The sequence below is a fragment of the Mucor mucedo genome (assembly GCF_025094135.1).
Source record: "Mucor mucedo strain NRRL 3635 chromosome Unknown EV154scaffold_26, whole genome shotgun sequence".
Classification (NCBI taxonomy): domain Eukaryota; kingdom Fungi; phylum Mucoromycota; class Mucoromycetes; order Mucorales; family Mucoraceae; genus Mucor; species Mucor mucedo.
The window spans coordinates 288,712-306,152 of NW_026252310.1; the positions used below are offsets into that span (position 1 = coordinate 288,712).

At 38.5% G+C, this 17,441-nt stretch overlaps 2 protein-coding genes across 2 annotated transcripts; both read left to right on the forward strand.

The window, feature by feature from the left end:
• Window positions 1-495: 495 nt before the first annotated feature.
• On the forward strand, window positions 496-2,670 carry EV154DRAFT_583836 (uncharacterized protein; the record flags this gene model as incomplete). The annotated part of the gene is made up of 3 exons (XM_051606717.1): window positions 496-789; window positions 815-1,695; window positions 1,791-2,670. The coding sequence occupies 3 exons, from the start codon at window positions 496-498 to the stop codon at window positions 2,482-2,484; spliced, it is 1,869 nt and encodes a 622-aa protein (XP_051459732.1). The 3' UTR covers window positions 2,485-2,670.
• A 3,850-nt stretch (window positions 2,671-6,520) lies between these two features.
• EV154DRAFT_479543 (uncharacterized protein) lies at window positions 6,521-7,418 on the forward strand (the record flags this gene model as incomplete). Its single annotated transcript, XM_051598265.1, has 2 exons — window positions 6,521-6,817; window positions 6,861-7,418. 2 exons carry the CDS (start codon window positions 6,521-6,523, stop codon window positions 7,416-7,418), a joined length of 855 nt encoding a protein of 284 aa, XP_051459733.1.
• Window positions 7,419-17,441: the final 10,023 nt, after the last annotated feature.

Sequence of the window (17,441 nt, forward strand, 5' to 3'; positions counted from 1 at the left end):
TACAGAAGGAAATTACAAGCAATTATAATAAATACAAAATCACAAAGACTTAAAGTATTAAGACTTATTCAGATTAAGGTAAAGAACAAACTAATGATTTTATTAAATAATTTTATGGTCCTTTTATAAGAAAAGGACCAAAAAGCAGTCAAAAAAAAAAAAAAAACTTAGGTCAGAACGACAAAAAGTGCCGTGTAACACCACATACTCTTCATCATCTTGTACAATAAGTACCAAGAATATCGAAAGTATATAAGTTAAATCTACTCCATTTTGTCTCCCATTCTGCTCTTTTATTAAGATCAGAACCCCATATCGCTTAGTTAAAAGCCCTATTTTATTACACACTCGGATCGCAACCTACTGCGTGGTGCTCACTTAAACTACTTATTAAATCGCCGTCTATAAACCCTATTACTCTACACGTGGTGCTCACTAACAGGGACCTTATTTATTATCTAAAGGAACAACGAAAATACTGTGTTGGCTCAACCAATGGAGAACTATTCCTCCACCAAGAAACTTATCAACTTCAGAGGAACTGAAGGAGAAGACTTTGAATATTTCATCGAATCTCTGTATGAATACTTCGGTATAAGAAACATTACAGTAGAAAAGCAAAAAATATTCCACTTAAAATCCCTTTTACTTGGCCAAGCAAAGATCACCTTCAACCACTTCTTCACCATGGACTTAGAAACAGGAAGCTACGCCGAAAACTTCGTAGATATGATCAAAATACTACAGGAGAAATATGTAAACTCTGGTAACCTCACCGTTAAGCACTATGTAACCTTCAACCGGTTGACTCAAGGACCAAGAGAATCTCCAAAGGGAATTTGATGCCAGACTGGTAGAAGCAGCCAGAATAGCTGGTATTACAGACTGCAAGATGGTAGAGCCAAGATTCATCATGGGGATGCACCCAGAGGTATATGAACATTGTGTGTCACTTGGAGCTCAAACCCATGCCGAATATTTGAAATATGCAGAAGGCTATTACAACGCTTTCGACGCGCCATATCTCCCTCGCTATAACCAACCACCTAACAATGAACAAGCAAACATTCCTGATACAAAAACCTCTAGCACTACCGAAGCTAGCCCGAATCCTACTCCTGCCAAAGAACCTACCTCCTCGCTATCTCCAGAAGAGCTATTAAAGGCTATAAGGACTATGATCAAAGAAGAGATAGGAAAGAACAATAAGAAGGAGGCCGCCCAAAATACGAAGCACGAAGAGAAAAACTCATCTCACAACTCCAGTAACCCTAACTACAAGGGAAAGCACTATAATCCTAACTACCAACCCCAATCACAAGGCTATGTTAACAATAACTATCACCATCATGGAGGTAATACCCAGGGACCTCAATCATCCAATCAACCAACAACAGGCAATAACTATGGACAACCTAATTATGTCCCAACATATCATCGAAGCATTCCCCACCTGAATAACTATAGACCAAACAATCACGCTAATCCCCCTAGAAATGGTACATACCAACAACCAGCCACCTTACCGCCCTCTACAAACCATCCAGTGGTCCAAGCCCAAAGCTTCAATACTATAACAACTGAAGTGATTGATGCTCCGGTATTGATTGAAGGCCATTACTACTATCCGAAGCGCCCAACTGACCAATTCTTACCCGAATACGCTGAAGAGTCAAAAAACTGCAACGGCCAATTGTAAACAGGCAATTGGATACCGTCCCACCCCCAAAACCTGTACCCCCTTTACCTCACCACATTATACACGTCGCTACCCGCTCTAAACCCGAAAGTCGTACTCCTGCCACTGGACCCTATCTCGAACAGGAATACGCAGAACACAAAAACAACCGCAACAAAGAACCTGACCCAATCAAGTTACCAGAAGTACTGACCAAGCCGCCACCACCAAAAAGTACGCAAGAACCTATGGAAGTCGATGAACATCCCCCTCGCAAAACGGTACATTCGATTAACACTCGAATCAAAGAAGTGAAATACGACGCAGCAGAGGACTTGTTACAAAGACAACCTAAAATCACATTCGAACAACTACTCTATCTGATTCCATCATTAAAGAAGACAGTCAGGGAAGGAATCCGAAAGGTGTCCAAATTTAATATAGCCAGCACACTGCAAACCAAAGAATTAAACCTTGTCGCCACCATGGATCTCGATGGTACTGATAACACCGCTGCCTTCACTCAAATAAAGATCAACAACAAAGTGATTCAGCACAGCTTAGTTGACTGTGGAGCATGCCGAACAATCATGTCGCAGGAAGCAATGGAACAACTAGGACTGGAAATTGATGCTAGCTCTTCAACGATATTCACCCTCGGTAATAAGACTAAGCAGGCCTCGCTGGGATTGATTTACGATGTACCAGTAACCTTAAATAACGTAACCATACCTATCACTATGGAAGTCATCCCCAATTCGCCATCTCTTGTGTGTCGTGATCGAGGCTATATACTTAATATATGACTCTATCTACACTTCTTAAATCTTCCATTTGATAATCCTAAATATAATTCTTATTGGTACTTTATATTAAATACTGATCATTTACTTTATGTACAGTCTTGATCTCATATCATCCTTCATACAAGTATAAGGCATACATTTAAATAATAACATAATATGAAAACATATGAAGGTTACATCAGCCACGTTGAGGTGCCACAGCTATCTTTAATAAGAACTACATTTTCCCCTGAATGTTGTGCTACAAGACATACACGGTTTAAGAATGAATGTTATTGTTATTGTTATTGACATCTCATTATGGTCTTTCTATATGGGATCATTACATCCGAGTATTATCTGGATAAATCTACCCACAACCGTCATCAGCCCATCTGTGATCAATGTCTGAAATAATGTGTATATAAAGACCCCCATTTATTTGTTTAATAAAGTTTAGTTTATTTTTGCAGTTTGATAATTTCACTTTGTTAAATTTTACATTTTATTCTTAATTCACTCTCGAATTTCTCATTGTGGTACTAGGAAACAATTTCTTACAACGGGCGAAAGCCACGATCAACTTCGAGCTCACTACCCTCACGGTCACTTATAAGAAGGAAACTACAACCACCCCTATTTCTATTGAAAGACTGACCGCCACAGAGAGTCTACTAGTCCCATCAGGCAAGCACTGGGTAAAGTATCTGGAGGTGACCCCCGAAGACGACGAGATCTCGGAAGTAGACTACGAAGAAGAACATGATCAAGAGGAGGAAATCAAGGATGATATGTTCTGTACGATAGGTGAAGATTTCCAACACCAAACGATCCAACAAAAGAACACTGACACGATTATCCCGGCTATGACAAGCTTCCCTATAACTATATCACTATCCAAACAAAAAACCCCCCGTTTAATTGAAATAAAAGATGAATTTCTACAGTACATATATGTCCCTTCACCAATAATTGATCCTCAACAATCAAAAGTACAACTGATATTGACCAACCACACTGCGGATTCCATAACTATCCCCCCTCTGGCAAAGATAGCGGACATGTGGTGTTTTAGATAGTAGAAATTCAGAACAAAAGGAAATAAAACAAAAGTAAGAATACTTTGAGACTGTTGGTATGCTTTATTTCAGTTAAAAGAGAATTAGGGATTATCAAGGTCAAAGAATAAAGGATATATATAAGATGTCTGAATTTAAATTATAAAATTATTGCATAATGGAAGTACACTATTTTAGTGCGGTGTCTTCTTGCACTATTTTAGTTAAGGACTTGTAGAGACTAAAGAAGTGTATTTGCTTTATAAAGTAGTGATGCTGAGATATTAATATTTTAGTGTTAGATGTATGATGTAAGTGTATCTGATGTTATTATTATTATGGTTTTTATCAAGAAGTAAGTCAGATCATCACAGGACATCGTTGAAATACTCGATGAAATTGAATATTACGAGTTTGACCCCACCTTCTGCAACCTTGACAACTCTACCAGCACCTCGAACCCAATCACCTTAAGCGAGGAAAGGAAGAAAATAATCGAAATAAATGAAACCGACATTGAAGACCCCATTAAAGAATCATTATACAACCTAATATCATCCTATCAAGATATATTCGACTGGGATAAGGACAGATCTCATCAAACATCGTATTATCCTCACCGAAGACATACATCCAATCAATATACGACCGTATAAGATGGCCCCAGCCGAATTCGTATCTTTGAAGAAAGAGTTGAAAAAATACCTGGATCTAGGTATTATCCGTCCTTCAAACAGCCCATGGTCCGCCCCAATTCTCATGATACCAAAGAAACAAAAGGACTAACAAGGCAATCAAACCTATCGACTCGTAACGGACTATCGTAAATTAAATCAAAAGACAAGAAAGGACAGCTACAGCATTCCTCGAATAGACGACATTATTGACACGATTGGTGGTAATCGACGTTTCTCAAGTCTGGACATGACCAACGCTTTCTATGCCATTCCCATGGACCCTGAAAGTATCGAACGAACTGCCTTCTCGACTCGTGCTGGTGTTTTCGAATACGTGTGTATGCCTATGGGTCTCAGCTCAAGTCCAATGACTTATCAAAGGCTAATCGACTTGGTATTCCAAAACATCATGAACAAATGTGTGGTAGCTTACTTGGATGACTGCAATGTATTCTCGAAGAACGATGAACAACACTTATAAGATCTCGGAAAGGTGTTTGAGTGTGTCCGAAAAGCAAAACTGGTGCTGAATCCACAAAAGTGCCAATTTTTCAGAGAAAAATTAGTCTTTTTGGGTTACGTCATGGGCAAGAATGGCTTAGAAACTTCTCCCGACTTAATAGATAAAGTCAAAAATTTCCCCCGACCCAATACCGTATCACAGATAAAAGGATTCATAGGTCTATGTTCGTATTACCGAAGATTTATAGACGGATTCGCGGCTAAGGCTAGACCTCTACATATGCTAACTCGTACTAAGAGAGGGACTAACACCTTATGGACACCTGAAGCAACTATCGCTTTCGAACGGTTAAAAGATGACATAACCAAGGCACCTGTGCTACGCCCGCCGGACTTCGACAAGGAATTTCTGGTTATCTGCGACGCCTCGTTGCATGGACTAGGAGCAGTACTCTCTCAACTAGATGAAGACGGCAAGGAACACCCGGTACGATACATGAGCCGAGCGTTGAAACCGAACGAAGAGAATTACGAAATCACAAAACTAGAATGCCTCAGTTGTGTTTGGGCTGTGAAGGAATTACGCAATTATCTGTTGGGTAAGAAATTCACCATCATCAGTGACCACATCAGCCTAAAAGGTCTCATGAATCAAGAACGGCCCGTTGGTATCATAGCCCGTTGGATAGCCACTTTAAACCAATACGATTATGAAATTAAATATCGCCCTGGACGAGCTAACAATAGCGCGGACTTCCTCTCAAGACTTGGATACTAGATATAACATTCGACCGGAATGTCTCTAAACTATCACCCGACCGTGATTGTCGTTAAACTATAATGAGACAGTAATGTCAAATTGGATATCCTGATTTAAATAAAAAGATCATCGAAATTAGATCCTCTATTCTGAACTCTTTCTCTCTTGTATATTTCGAAATGAACAACGATAACTATCAACAATTAATCTATTACTTGGAAAGATTGGAGTACCCCCCAAATATCACCGACAGCCATCGAAACTTTATTCGCCAAAATTGGTCAAATTATTTTAGTGATCAAGGATTGTTGTACAAGAAAGGCGTTCCCACTCGTCAGGTATTGAACACAAATGACGCTACACAAGCCTTCTCTATGTTTCATGATAGCCAACTCGGAGGACACTTTGCCTTCAAAAACACATATCTCAAGATACGTTCACGATACTACTGGCCCTCAATGAAACGGGATATCGAACAATGGATCATGACCTGCCCAAGATGCCAGATGAAAGGAAAGGAAATGCTTAAAGAACCCCTTCATCCAATTCCAGTACCCATTGAGCCTTTTCATCAAGTCGCCATGGACATACTCCATCTGCCTCAATCCCGGGGAACGCATCGATATATAATAGTAGCAATTGACTATTTTTCCAAATGGGTAGAAGCTCGTCCCCTGGTTATGACGAACACCATCGAAATCGCCAACTTCTTTGTGGAAGAGGTGATAACCCGAGACTCTACACCCAAAGTAATTATCACTGATAATGGTTCCCCCTTTTCGAATACTATCATGACCCAGCTATGCGCCGACTTTAACATAAAACAAAGGTTTATTTCAGCATACCATGCTTCTGGTAACGGTCTGGTAGAACGCTTTAACAGAACACTCGGTATGGCCATGAGAATGATGCCTGAAGAATTCAAACCAGATTGGCATTTGTATCTGCCCATGCTACTATTCGCGTATCGAACCATGCCCCAAGCTTCCACTCAAAGAACTCCTTTCATGTTACTATATGGTCGAGAACCAAGGACCTTGTTTGAAAACGTGGTGAATCAAGTATCTGAAGAATCTCCTGTCCTCGATTATTCTGACGATATGGTTGTACAAGCATTCTTAAAAGGTCTAATTGACACTGAGGCGCATCGATCAGCTGCCCATGTGAACATATTGAGAGCACAAAAGTCCCAGGCACAGTATGTGGAACGAAGAATAGCCAGCGAAAAAACCGGTTATCAACTCCCATTCAAGATAGGTGAAACTGTACTCATGTACAATGACATTGTATCTCGAAAGTCCTCCGAAAAACTCAACGACAGGTATACCGGTCCGTATTATATACATCAAGTATTCCCAAATAGCACATATATTATCAAATCTACAACAGGAGAGTTGGTACCACGACACATCCACGGCAATAAATTAAAAATATATAAAGCTCCATCGTTGCCCACCTTCATACAAGAAACTAACAAATTCAATGAATCCAATTACCCAGAACCAAAAATTCCTCGACCAATTCCTGGTCGAGTCTCCCCCAAGCAGCCCCCCTCAAACCTTGTCGGACACTCCCCCTCTCCCTCCTATCCTTTTAGGTGGCGGTACTACCACCCTTCTGATGGCTACCTCCATTCTGGACCATCTAAACCAGTCGGACCAAATTGAACTATTGGAATGCCTCTATAAAACCCAGAAACAAGTACAGCGGCTAATCAACAAGCAAATATCTAAAGTCGCCAAATTAACCCACAAAAACATAAAAAAAGATGGATTTTCAATCCTGTACAACAAAGATTATCAAGAAGCTCATCAAAGTGTCTTCACTTCCAAGAAAATGATCGAGAAAGTATCTCAAAAGGCTCAACAATTCCACAATCAAACGCCAAAGCAAACTGCCAGAATACACAAGCAGAAATATCAACCCAAATCACAACCCAACTCGATTCATTACATACCAAGGAAAGGGGCCAAGCCTAGTGCAAACAACAAACCCTGAGACCAATCAAAACATTCAAATTTTCTTTTTTTTTTATTTTATTTTTATTTTTTTTTTTATTTACCTTTCTTCTCATTTCTTTTCTTTTCTTTTCTTATTTCCTTTTCCTTTTCTTTTTTTTTTTTCTCTTTATTTCTTTACACTACCCCTTTTTCTTTTCTTCAGTAGGATACCTACTCTTAGTGGGGAGGAAGGTATGTAAGATCCGGTGATCTAACGTGACTCCGTTTCTTCGTACCAAATATCAGCCTCAACTCTAATACTAAAACTCATATAAATAACCCCCCTTTTTGGCGTTCTTCACGGAGTATTTACGGAGTTAGAAAGCCTAAGGGAAAAGGGTTAAAAAAAATACTATGTCCAACAAAAACAGTGCTTAAAAATATCATCACTTTTCAGAAGTCACACTTTTTTTAAAAAATTGATTATATAAGCGAGTGATGGGCTGTATGTCCCGAACGGCCATCATGGTATCCATACTATAGCATTTACACGATTTAAATTGATTAGTCAGTGAGGGGCTGTAAGTCCCGAACGGGCAAACACAGCATCCATACTACAAGCATTTACATGATTTTAACTGATTAGTGAGTGAGGGGCTGTAAGTCCCGAACGGCAAATAAACAAAAACCTCAGTCCCACGAGAGGGCCGCAGGTCCCAATCGGCAGTCTGAAGAACGCCTAAAAAACCGGCCGGAGGTCGGTTTTTTTTCTCTCTTTAATAAAAACTTCAGCAATCTTTTTAGCTCAACTAAAACAACCAACAAAATCTAAAAAACCAAAACCCTCAACCCCAACTTCTTAAAACTTTTATTTCATTTTCTTTTATTTTTCTTTTATTTTTCTTCACTACTTTATACGAGATCATCCTTTTCCTTTGGAAACGGAATAATTCATGTAAAACTCACTTCTTTGTCACGGAATCATCTTACAGCTGTCAAGCCATAAGAATACCTCCTTTCAAACCCCATTGTCTATTTATTAAGATCATCTTTAAGCTTACAGCCTAAAGAATAGTTTAATTTATAACCTAACTCTTAAAGATATCATCCCCATAACGGAATACCATCTTTAAGTGACTCTGTCAAATATAATATTGTTATCATCCTTTCTTTTTGAACGGAATATCGACTTATTATCTATCTAACTTCGTATATAAGATCATCCTTTTGGAATTCATTCAATCCATAAGGAATAGTTTATTTACTCTGTTAATTTTGCACATTCGATATCATCTAAAGACTCTGTCCTTAAGAATACCATCGTCTTGTCTTTAATTACACTCAATAATCACATACTCTTCATCATCTTGTACAATAAGTACCAAGAATATCGAAAGTATATAAGTTAAATCTACTCCATTTTGTCTCCCATTCTGCTCTTTTATTAAGATCAGAACCCCATATCGCTTAGTTAAAAGCCCTATTTTATTACACACTCGGATCGCAACCTACTGCGTGGTGCTCACTTAAACTACTTATTAAATCGCTGTCTATAAACCCCATTACTCTACACCGGCTCCCGACTCTGACAGCGGAATATGAAATATACGGGTGTGGTACTACTGTTTCCACACCCAGTTATAAAAAAAATCCTTTTCCAAATCCATAAAATAAACATTGACGAAATTTGTATAATTTGTAAGTTTTACGTTTATTTATGTGAAGCTTTATACGAAAAAAAAGCCCATATTAATACGGATATTATCAGATATAGAAATGAACACAGACAATCAAAACGTGTTTGATTTGAATGACACGACCTACACTGTCCAGGAACCTCTTCCTGTATTTCCTGTCAATGGATACAAGACTGCAGAAGAAGTTGTAAATGTTATTAAGGAGTATGGTATTCGTAATAACTTCGCTACTGTTATTACGAAAAAAGAATTCAACCAGACACATAAAAGAGTTCATGTTGCTTGTAAGTACTCTGGGGCTCCAGATAAGCGAACTCTCGGGGCAGACTCCAAAAGATTGCATGCTACCTTCAAAACAAACTGCCCTTACATTGTCAAAGCATCCTTCACCAATAAAGTTGGGGGATACAAGATTGTAAACGCTGATGTTCCTGGAAATTTGGTGCATAACCACCCTTTAGACTTTAAATCAATGAAAATCACTCCAGAGTTTAAGAAGACTTTGATTACTGAAAATGACTTGGTGGTAGTAAACGCTATGGTAAATGCTAACATCCCCATGAAGCAAATAAGAAAGACAGTTCTGTTTGAAGGGAGCAATATCCCTAAAGTTACCTATCAAGATGCCAGCAATTGGTTTGGGAAGACAAAGCCAATCAATTTGAACGTAGACAACGCCGGCTATGATTTGATTAAAAAAATCGAAAGTGCTGGATATCTTACCAGATATAAATTCGATGTTGGAACAAACAGACTTAGCTCCGTATTTTTCACAAAAAAAAATGGCATGTTAGATAGAGCTAATGTCTGCAGCGACGTTTTTATTATCGATGCTACCTATAGCATGAACAACCTGAAGATGCCTCTGATCTGTGTACAAGGTGTCAGTAGCGTAGGGGGGAGAGTTTGAAGAACTTTCCTGTTGCAATGGCGTTTGTTTCTAATGAAACCGAAAAAACTTACCAGTGGTTTTTCAACACATTGAAAGAAGTACTTGGAAAACAATCCATGGACACTACGTTCCTTACCGACAAAGGAACAGGTATACTAGTTGGTTTAGATAAAGTATTCCCGGAAAACAAACATATGCTTTGTGTATGGCATATGTATCAGAGTGTAGACAAAGCCTTGTCCAACACCTTCCGGTCTAGTGAGACAAAGAAAAAGTGCATTGATTTGGTTGTAAAAATGCAAAGGTCTACCTCGGTTGAAGAGTTCAACCAAATCTTGAATATGTTCGAACAAACAACCAAGAACAAAGCTCTCTGTTTGGAAGGCAAAGAAGGGTCTGGTTGGATTTACTTCACCCGCAATTGGCTTGGTGAGATTACCAAGAAGTGGGCTGGACATGCCACAAGAAATTACCAGCATTTTGGATGTGTATCCACTCAGAGAGTCGAAAGTGGGCATAGAGCCTTAAAAGATGGATTTGTCGGGCTTCAATCCATTGAAAAGTCGTTTGAGTTGCTTGACAATTACCTCGTGTCACAACTCGAAAACCTTGAACGTTTGGAGAACTTGGAAAAATTCAAGGTTGATATTTTGATGCAAGAGAACAAACACCTTTCCAACTTACAAGGAAAAGTGTTTAAGAGGGCTCTTTTAACGGTCCATGAATCATTGAACGCTTTGGAGATTTCCGATCTCAGTTTGACCTGTGCTTGTACCACAAAACTTTTTTTCGGCCTACCTTGCCCTCACACTATCAAGGAGTGTCTGAAAAATGGTACTCTCACTCCAAGCATGTTTGACAAACGTTGGATTATACCTTCCAAGAATGCAGTAGACGCCGGATGTTTGGATGGTGAATCCGAAGAAAAAGAAGCACCTTTGGAATGGATGGTGCTTCTCAAAAAACTTGAAAGCAAGTTTAGAGATTGCTGCACCGACCAGCAGGTGGAGAAGCTTTCTGACTTGGTTAGAAGAACAACTGCCGAGTTGGAGGACATAACAAGTGGGGATGACATATATGTCAAGGAAATGTCCCTTCCTTTGTCTGAGGAAGTTAGAACACCTGGAAGAAAGAAGAATTTGTTCCGGCTTTCGAGTATGAGAAAAGACTTTGCCGTCTCAAGAAGTAATCAAAGAGCTTCCAAAATTATGACGGCAAAGGTAAGAAGTGTCAGTAAATTAATTTAGTATTTTGTAAAATTAACAAGTCTGTATTTTCGTAGTATATTTTTTCGAAAGCAGAAAAGAGCACTGAAGGTTTGAAGGTTGAAAGATTTGGGAAGAGAAAGGCAGATTCCGGTATAAGATTACACAGTGGCGGACTATGTGGTAAAAACCCGCAACATGTGGTAAAAACCCGCAACATTTGGTGGTAAAAACGTCCATTTTATACCACCGAATGTTGCGGAATTGTTGCTCATTTACCACCGGATGTGGTAAAACTCCAAAATTATACCACCAAATGTTGCGGGTTTTTGCTACATGTTGCGGGTTTTTACCACCTAATGTTGCGGGTTTTTTCCGCATGTTGCGTGTTTATACCACTTAATGTTGCGGTTTTTTTCCGCATGTTGCGTAATTATACCACTTCTGGTAGCTACTTAAATCCACATGTTGCGTCTTTTTACCACAATATAGCGTCCTTTTAGTCAAAACGTAGTACATCACTTTTAATTATAATACTATTGATGCTGATGGACCTTATACATTTGTGCAATCAAAAAATAAATTATATAATAAAGAAGCAGGATTTAAATGAAAACGTTTTTATTTTATTCAATGTTTATTTTGTATTTTACTTTAAAAATAATTTATGTACATATCAGCTCCAGTTTGAAAGGGCACACTTACATTCATAATATCCTTTGCCACTTACTATTGACGGGCCCAGTTGATATAACACTAACCAAACTGTGATAATTTGAGTATAAAAAGGTAGAAAATAAAAGATAAAAATAAACAAGTAAAGAAATGAGACTCTTTAATCCTTTATTATAAGTTGGAGAGTTTGTTATGATAAAAATAGAGGTCCTTTTTATATTCAATTATTACTTCAAGATTTTTCCTGCGCAGATCGAATTGACTATTTACCCGCAAACTGGGAAATGGTAGAATTAGATTTAGAAATCAGTTACATATGAAACATAGCTTATTGTTATATACAAGGAGCTAGTTGACCCATATCCGGCACATCTAGAGCATTATAGTTTATCCATTCAATGACAGGGTCCTTGATTGGATTACTAAAATAAATTTATGAGAAACTAGAAGATTCGGCAGCTACTCGACCAATCCAGGAACGATTATGAAATCTGATCTCAGTTTGACATATGAGGGAGCTGGTACTGTGTCGTACCAATAGGAATGTATTCGCAATATGGTACTTATAATACATAGGTTATATGTATTATAATTGAGTGACAAGATAAGAGTAATTATATTCGTGGAATTAGGCGTCAAATACGACACAAACATCCAACAATGTATACAGATAACATTCTCGAGCCCTCGAGAGATGTAGCAGCATATCGACATAAACAGTTTTATCAGCCTAAACGAAAAAAAAATTGCAGCCTAAAAAAATTTTATAGCCTAAAAGCAAAATTTTACAGCCTAAAAAAAAATTTTACAGCCTAAAAAATTTTTTTTACGGCCCAAGAGAAGAATTTTATATCAAAAAAAAAAACATTTACTACCTCAATCCGCCGTTATAGCCCAGAGACTAATCTATACACTCTATTATTATACAATTTATTAGAGAAGACGTATTGGATATTCATATGACTATTACCTTCAGCATATGGCGGATATGTATACATAAATCTTAGGTAATTTAAAATATACAGAAATAATAAATTTTGGTTTTTTGTACGCTACATTTATTTACGGTATATATTTTAGTATTGTCTACTACTACATGAAGGACAGTACTTACAAAATAAAAAAATTTTGGCTACAAAAAAAAAAAATACAAACAGGAAAGAAAGGCAGAAAAATTGTCATCCGCAAGTTTTTTATTTATATGAAATTATTAAAAGTGCGAATTAGCCTAAAAGATTCTTTAATTATTGACAACCCTTCTTTTGCGACCACGTCTGGCTAATGGAGTATCTTTTTCCAAAGACACATCATCATTTTCTCTACCAGACTGCTCTTCATTGGGTATAGAGAAACTCTCTGGTTGCTCTAGTCCGAGACCAGGAGGGATGATCTCTTCATCATCGGACAAAGAGCTTGACTTCTTTTTCGACACTCTCTGCAAAACAAAAATTACATTAGTTGCTTAACAATTAACGAACTTCCTTTTTTATAATGTACGTACCTTATCTCCCAATGTGTTGTGAGCAACACTAGCCAGCAGTCTTTCAGCTCCCCAGTGATCCAAGCATTGATCCAAACCTATCTTACCTCTTCTGGCCAGCGCTTCCAAAGCAAGGATATACTTCATCTTGAGCTCACGGGAATGCATACCCCATGTCTTTATGCTAAGAACTGGGTCTGACTGGACCTCTGCCTTCAATTGTGTGATGCATGATTTAGCATAATCCCTCAATACACCATACAAGGATTTCAATTCCACGTTCTTCATTTCAATTTCTTCTTGACTTTCCTCAGGTGTATGACATAAATCAGGTCGAACACACAACAAGAACTCCCAGAGTGCCTCTCTGTCACTAATCCTATTAGGTTTACCCTTTTCGGTTACAATACCAGTGTCAGGCTTTTTACCTCCAGGAAAACGAGCGATACTTCTGACAGCCGATTGCTCGGTCATCTGATCGACTGTTATAAAAACGTGTTAGTTGTATGTCAAAGTATACCAATGCCATGTTATGATTACCTCTTCTCGGTGTCATGTCAGTCACGCTCCCTCCAATCAACCGTTCTTCCATGGCGTCAAGACGATCGTTTACCTGGAGTGGTTGGATCGGATTTCGGTTTGCAAATCAAATACTAGCTTTTGAAGATCGATGATGGTACGAACCATGTCATTTGTGTTATATGCGGGCATTTTCAAATTATTTTATGATGTAGATTGATGAAAACCGCTTTGTCAGGAAAAACGCGCTATATATATATTCTCCATATTCTTGTACGTCATGGTTTTTACATCATATCCATGATATAATCCATGCCACTATATAAAAAAAATTAGCACTAGTTGCAATACGTAATGACAGCTGTCTGGGATTCAAAATTGGATCTAGTGGTTAATGCAACTGCGTTAAATACTTTATGTTGGGATTAGATTACGGCATCTTTCTTTAACACTTCCCTCGATTTAATTCCATGATTTCATCACGTAACTTTACATGCAGCTATTGCGACAGTCTTTTTGAAAACCATGCTCGAATTGTCGAGCATCAACGAAGAGTAAAATGCCATTTGTTTGCAGTAAGAAGTGGAATGAACAATATCAATACCAATACACAAGATGATGCTGAAGAAGAGCTTACTTCCGTCCAAAATCTTGATGAGCAGTATGCGGACGATGATACTGTAATGGAAGAAGCTGCAGGTAATAATAATTAAAATCATAGTAACGAATTTCTAACTTACAATGTATTGCTACAATAACTAGCACGCGATGATGCTTTCATGTTCGAAGATGCGATCAGATACAAGCACTTTGACCACGATTACAACTGGAACATAATCCAAAAGTTTGGCATAGGCTTAATTAAGCTTCTTGACCATAACGGTGTTTCAAGACAGGTCCAGCGTGATGTCGTAAAGCATGTCAATGGAAACCTTCTTTCCTACATTGATCCTGTTGCTGTCTCAGGTAAATTAAATATTGACTCACAGACTTCCTTTCATACTAATTGCAATTTAGACTTGGGCGGGTTACTTCCTTCTCCAGAGGCTATTCATAGATTACTTGATAAAGGCAGCATTGATTCTGTGAAAATGTATGATGTGTGTCGCGAAGGATGTTTTCTTTTTAATGATAACGTGCAGCAATCACATTGTATCAACCCTGCTTGTGGTGAAGGGCGATACAAAAACCAAAATGAAGCTGAGGAATCAATCCGTGCTGGCGACATTTCACCTCCCAAAGCCTTCCAAACCATGGCTATGTCTTCTGTCGGGGCTTCACTTGCGGAACTACTGGTCGACGACGAAATCCGTGAAGACTTCAAGTACGCAAGCCAATTCAGCGAGTATGATGAAGATGGCGTCTACATTGACATGTTTTCCGGTTCGGTGTACAAAGAATTTCTTCGTCAAAATTTGCTCACACGCAAAGACATCTGCCTTGTTCTTTACGTTGATGGGTTTCCCAACAAATCCAAACCTGGAAGCTCTCAAACGTTGGTCCATTGCATGGTGATGAACATTCCTGCTTCTAAAAGGTTTAGAAATTAAATTTACTTGTATATGTTATCTTAATCAAACTTACCTTTTCGTTGTTAGAGCAAAGGAGTCGATGATGATTCCACTGGCTATTTTACCTGGCCCAAAAAAGCCCAAGTATTTGATGAGTTTTTTGACGCCAATCATCGAGGAAATCAATTCGTTGTGTGCAAGAGGATTCGTCGTTGAAAAAAACAATGAAATCGTGCACCAAAGTAAAGTATTCTTGCTCGGAATGACTGGTGATATTCCAGGAATTGCTGATTTAATGAATCATCGTGGACACACGAGCAAATATGGCTGCAGAATTTGCAAAATTGCTGGCAGACATCCTGAAGGTTGCCGTTACGGTATGTACTTCTTGGATGCAGGTGACATGAGAACCAAAGACGAATTAGTCAACGGCGATGCGGTAAATTATTCAAAGTGTGCACCAATATTTTTAAGATACTAAAGTCAGTATGAATTAGCTATTCGATATGCTTGGTGTTGATCCTGTTATTAGCTCTCTTTCCACCTTCACTGGTACATCTTTTTTTCTTGGCGACGAGATGCATTTGATTGGTAGAGGGCTTGGTACTTTGGTGTATAATCTTTTGGATCCCAAGAAAAACAAAAAGTTCCGTGAATTCATCACTCAAGATGCACAATATACCTTTGGTTTGAACGCACGTGATGACACTATCATCAAAAAGATTGACGAAAAGGTGAAGCAGAGCAGGGTTTACATACCATCAGCTTTTGAGGGAACTTGGGATGGCGGTGTAGGTATCGGAAGAGCTGTCGATTATTTAGACTTTCTCTTGTACATCGTCCCAACCATTGTACTTCCATTGGTCCAGAACAATGAAACCAAATGTGCGTTGATGGAATTGGTGGAGGGATGTTCTATTGCTTTGCAGTGGCGCATTTTTCGTAGGGACATTACAAAAATGAAAGGGTAACATGACAATCAGAGACTAGATATTAAAAATTAGACATTAACGCAAACATTTAGATGTTTTAGTAGTTGGCATGCGTTTTTGAATCGAGAGATTGTTGCAAGTCGTATCAATGCGCGAGTGTTCACAGCAAATAACCATTATCTGATGCATCTGCCGTATTTGGTTGAACAGATGGGGCCATTAAAATGGTACTCTTGCCGACCAATGGAGCGGACAATTAAGAAGTTCACCAACTTAATCAAGTCCACGCATCTTATAGGGGCAAATGCTTCGAACGTCCTTCGTCACCAGGCGAATTATAACAAGATGGCGGTTAGATGTCTGCAGTCTATTCAATTCCCTGAATCTACGGATCGTCCAGACACCTACCGTTCGCATTCCTCTGGTGCCCAAGTCTGGTGTCCGTTTATTCCTCAGTCTTTGCTTGGATCAGATTCGGAAGAAATATGCTTCGGTGTCCCGAGATCGAAGGTGATTGATGCATTGATATCATATTATGATCATAAGGTTGGGGATGAAATCGAGCAATTGACCTCGTCATCCATTGTGATTGCAAGTCGAGCTTGGAACGATGACTTGGTATTTTCTTCAATAATGGACATAACCTTGAAAAACTTAAAGACAAGAGCAAACAATATTGTCCTGTTTAAGGCTCCCAAAAGTACTGGTCACAGGTAAGCAAAAGACATTTGACAAACTTTATTGGTACTTACAGCATAAAATTTAGATCTACAGGTGACTTCCAAAACTGGAAACATGTTTTCTTTTTTTTGGTATAATTAACACTACTCCATGGAAAAGTAATCGAATCATATGATTTTTTTTCGAAAATATATGGCCCAAACTCGACTATGTTACACTAATTTTTGTGACTTTTAAAATTTATTAAAGTTAAAGAAGTAAGGGGTTTAAGACGAGTAATCAATGTTTCCAGTTTTGGCGCCGGTTTGGATTATATCATTTATTGCTTGCACTTAACCTAATATTTGGTCCAATAACCCTTTGCTTTAATGACTGCTTTGCAGCGACTAGGCATACTGTCTATTACAGCCAAACAATCATTTACAGTAATTTTGTTGTAACAAACATCTGTGACCCGTTCGAACAATTCATTGATTCCTTTTGGTGCCG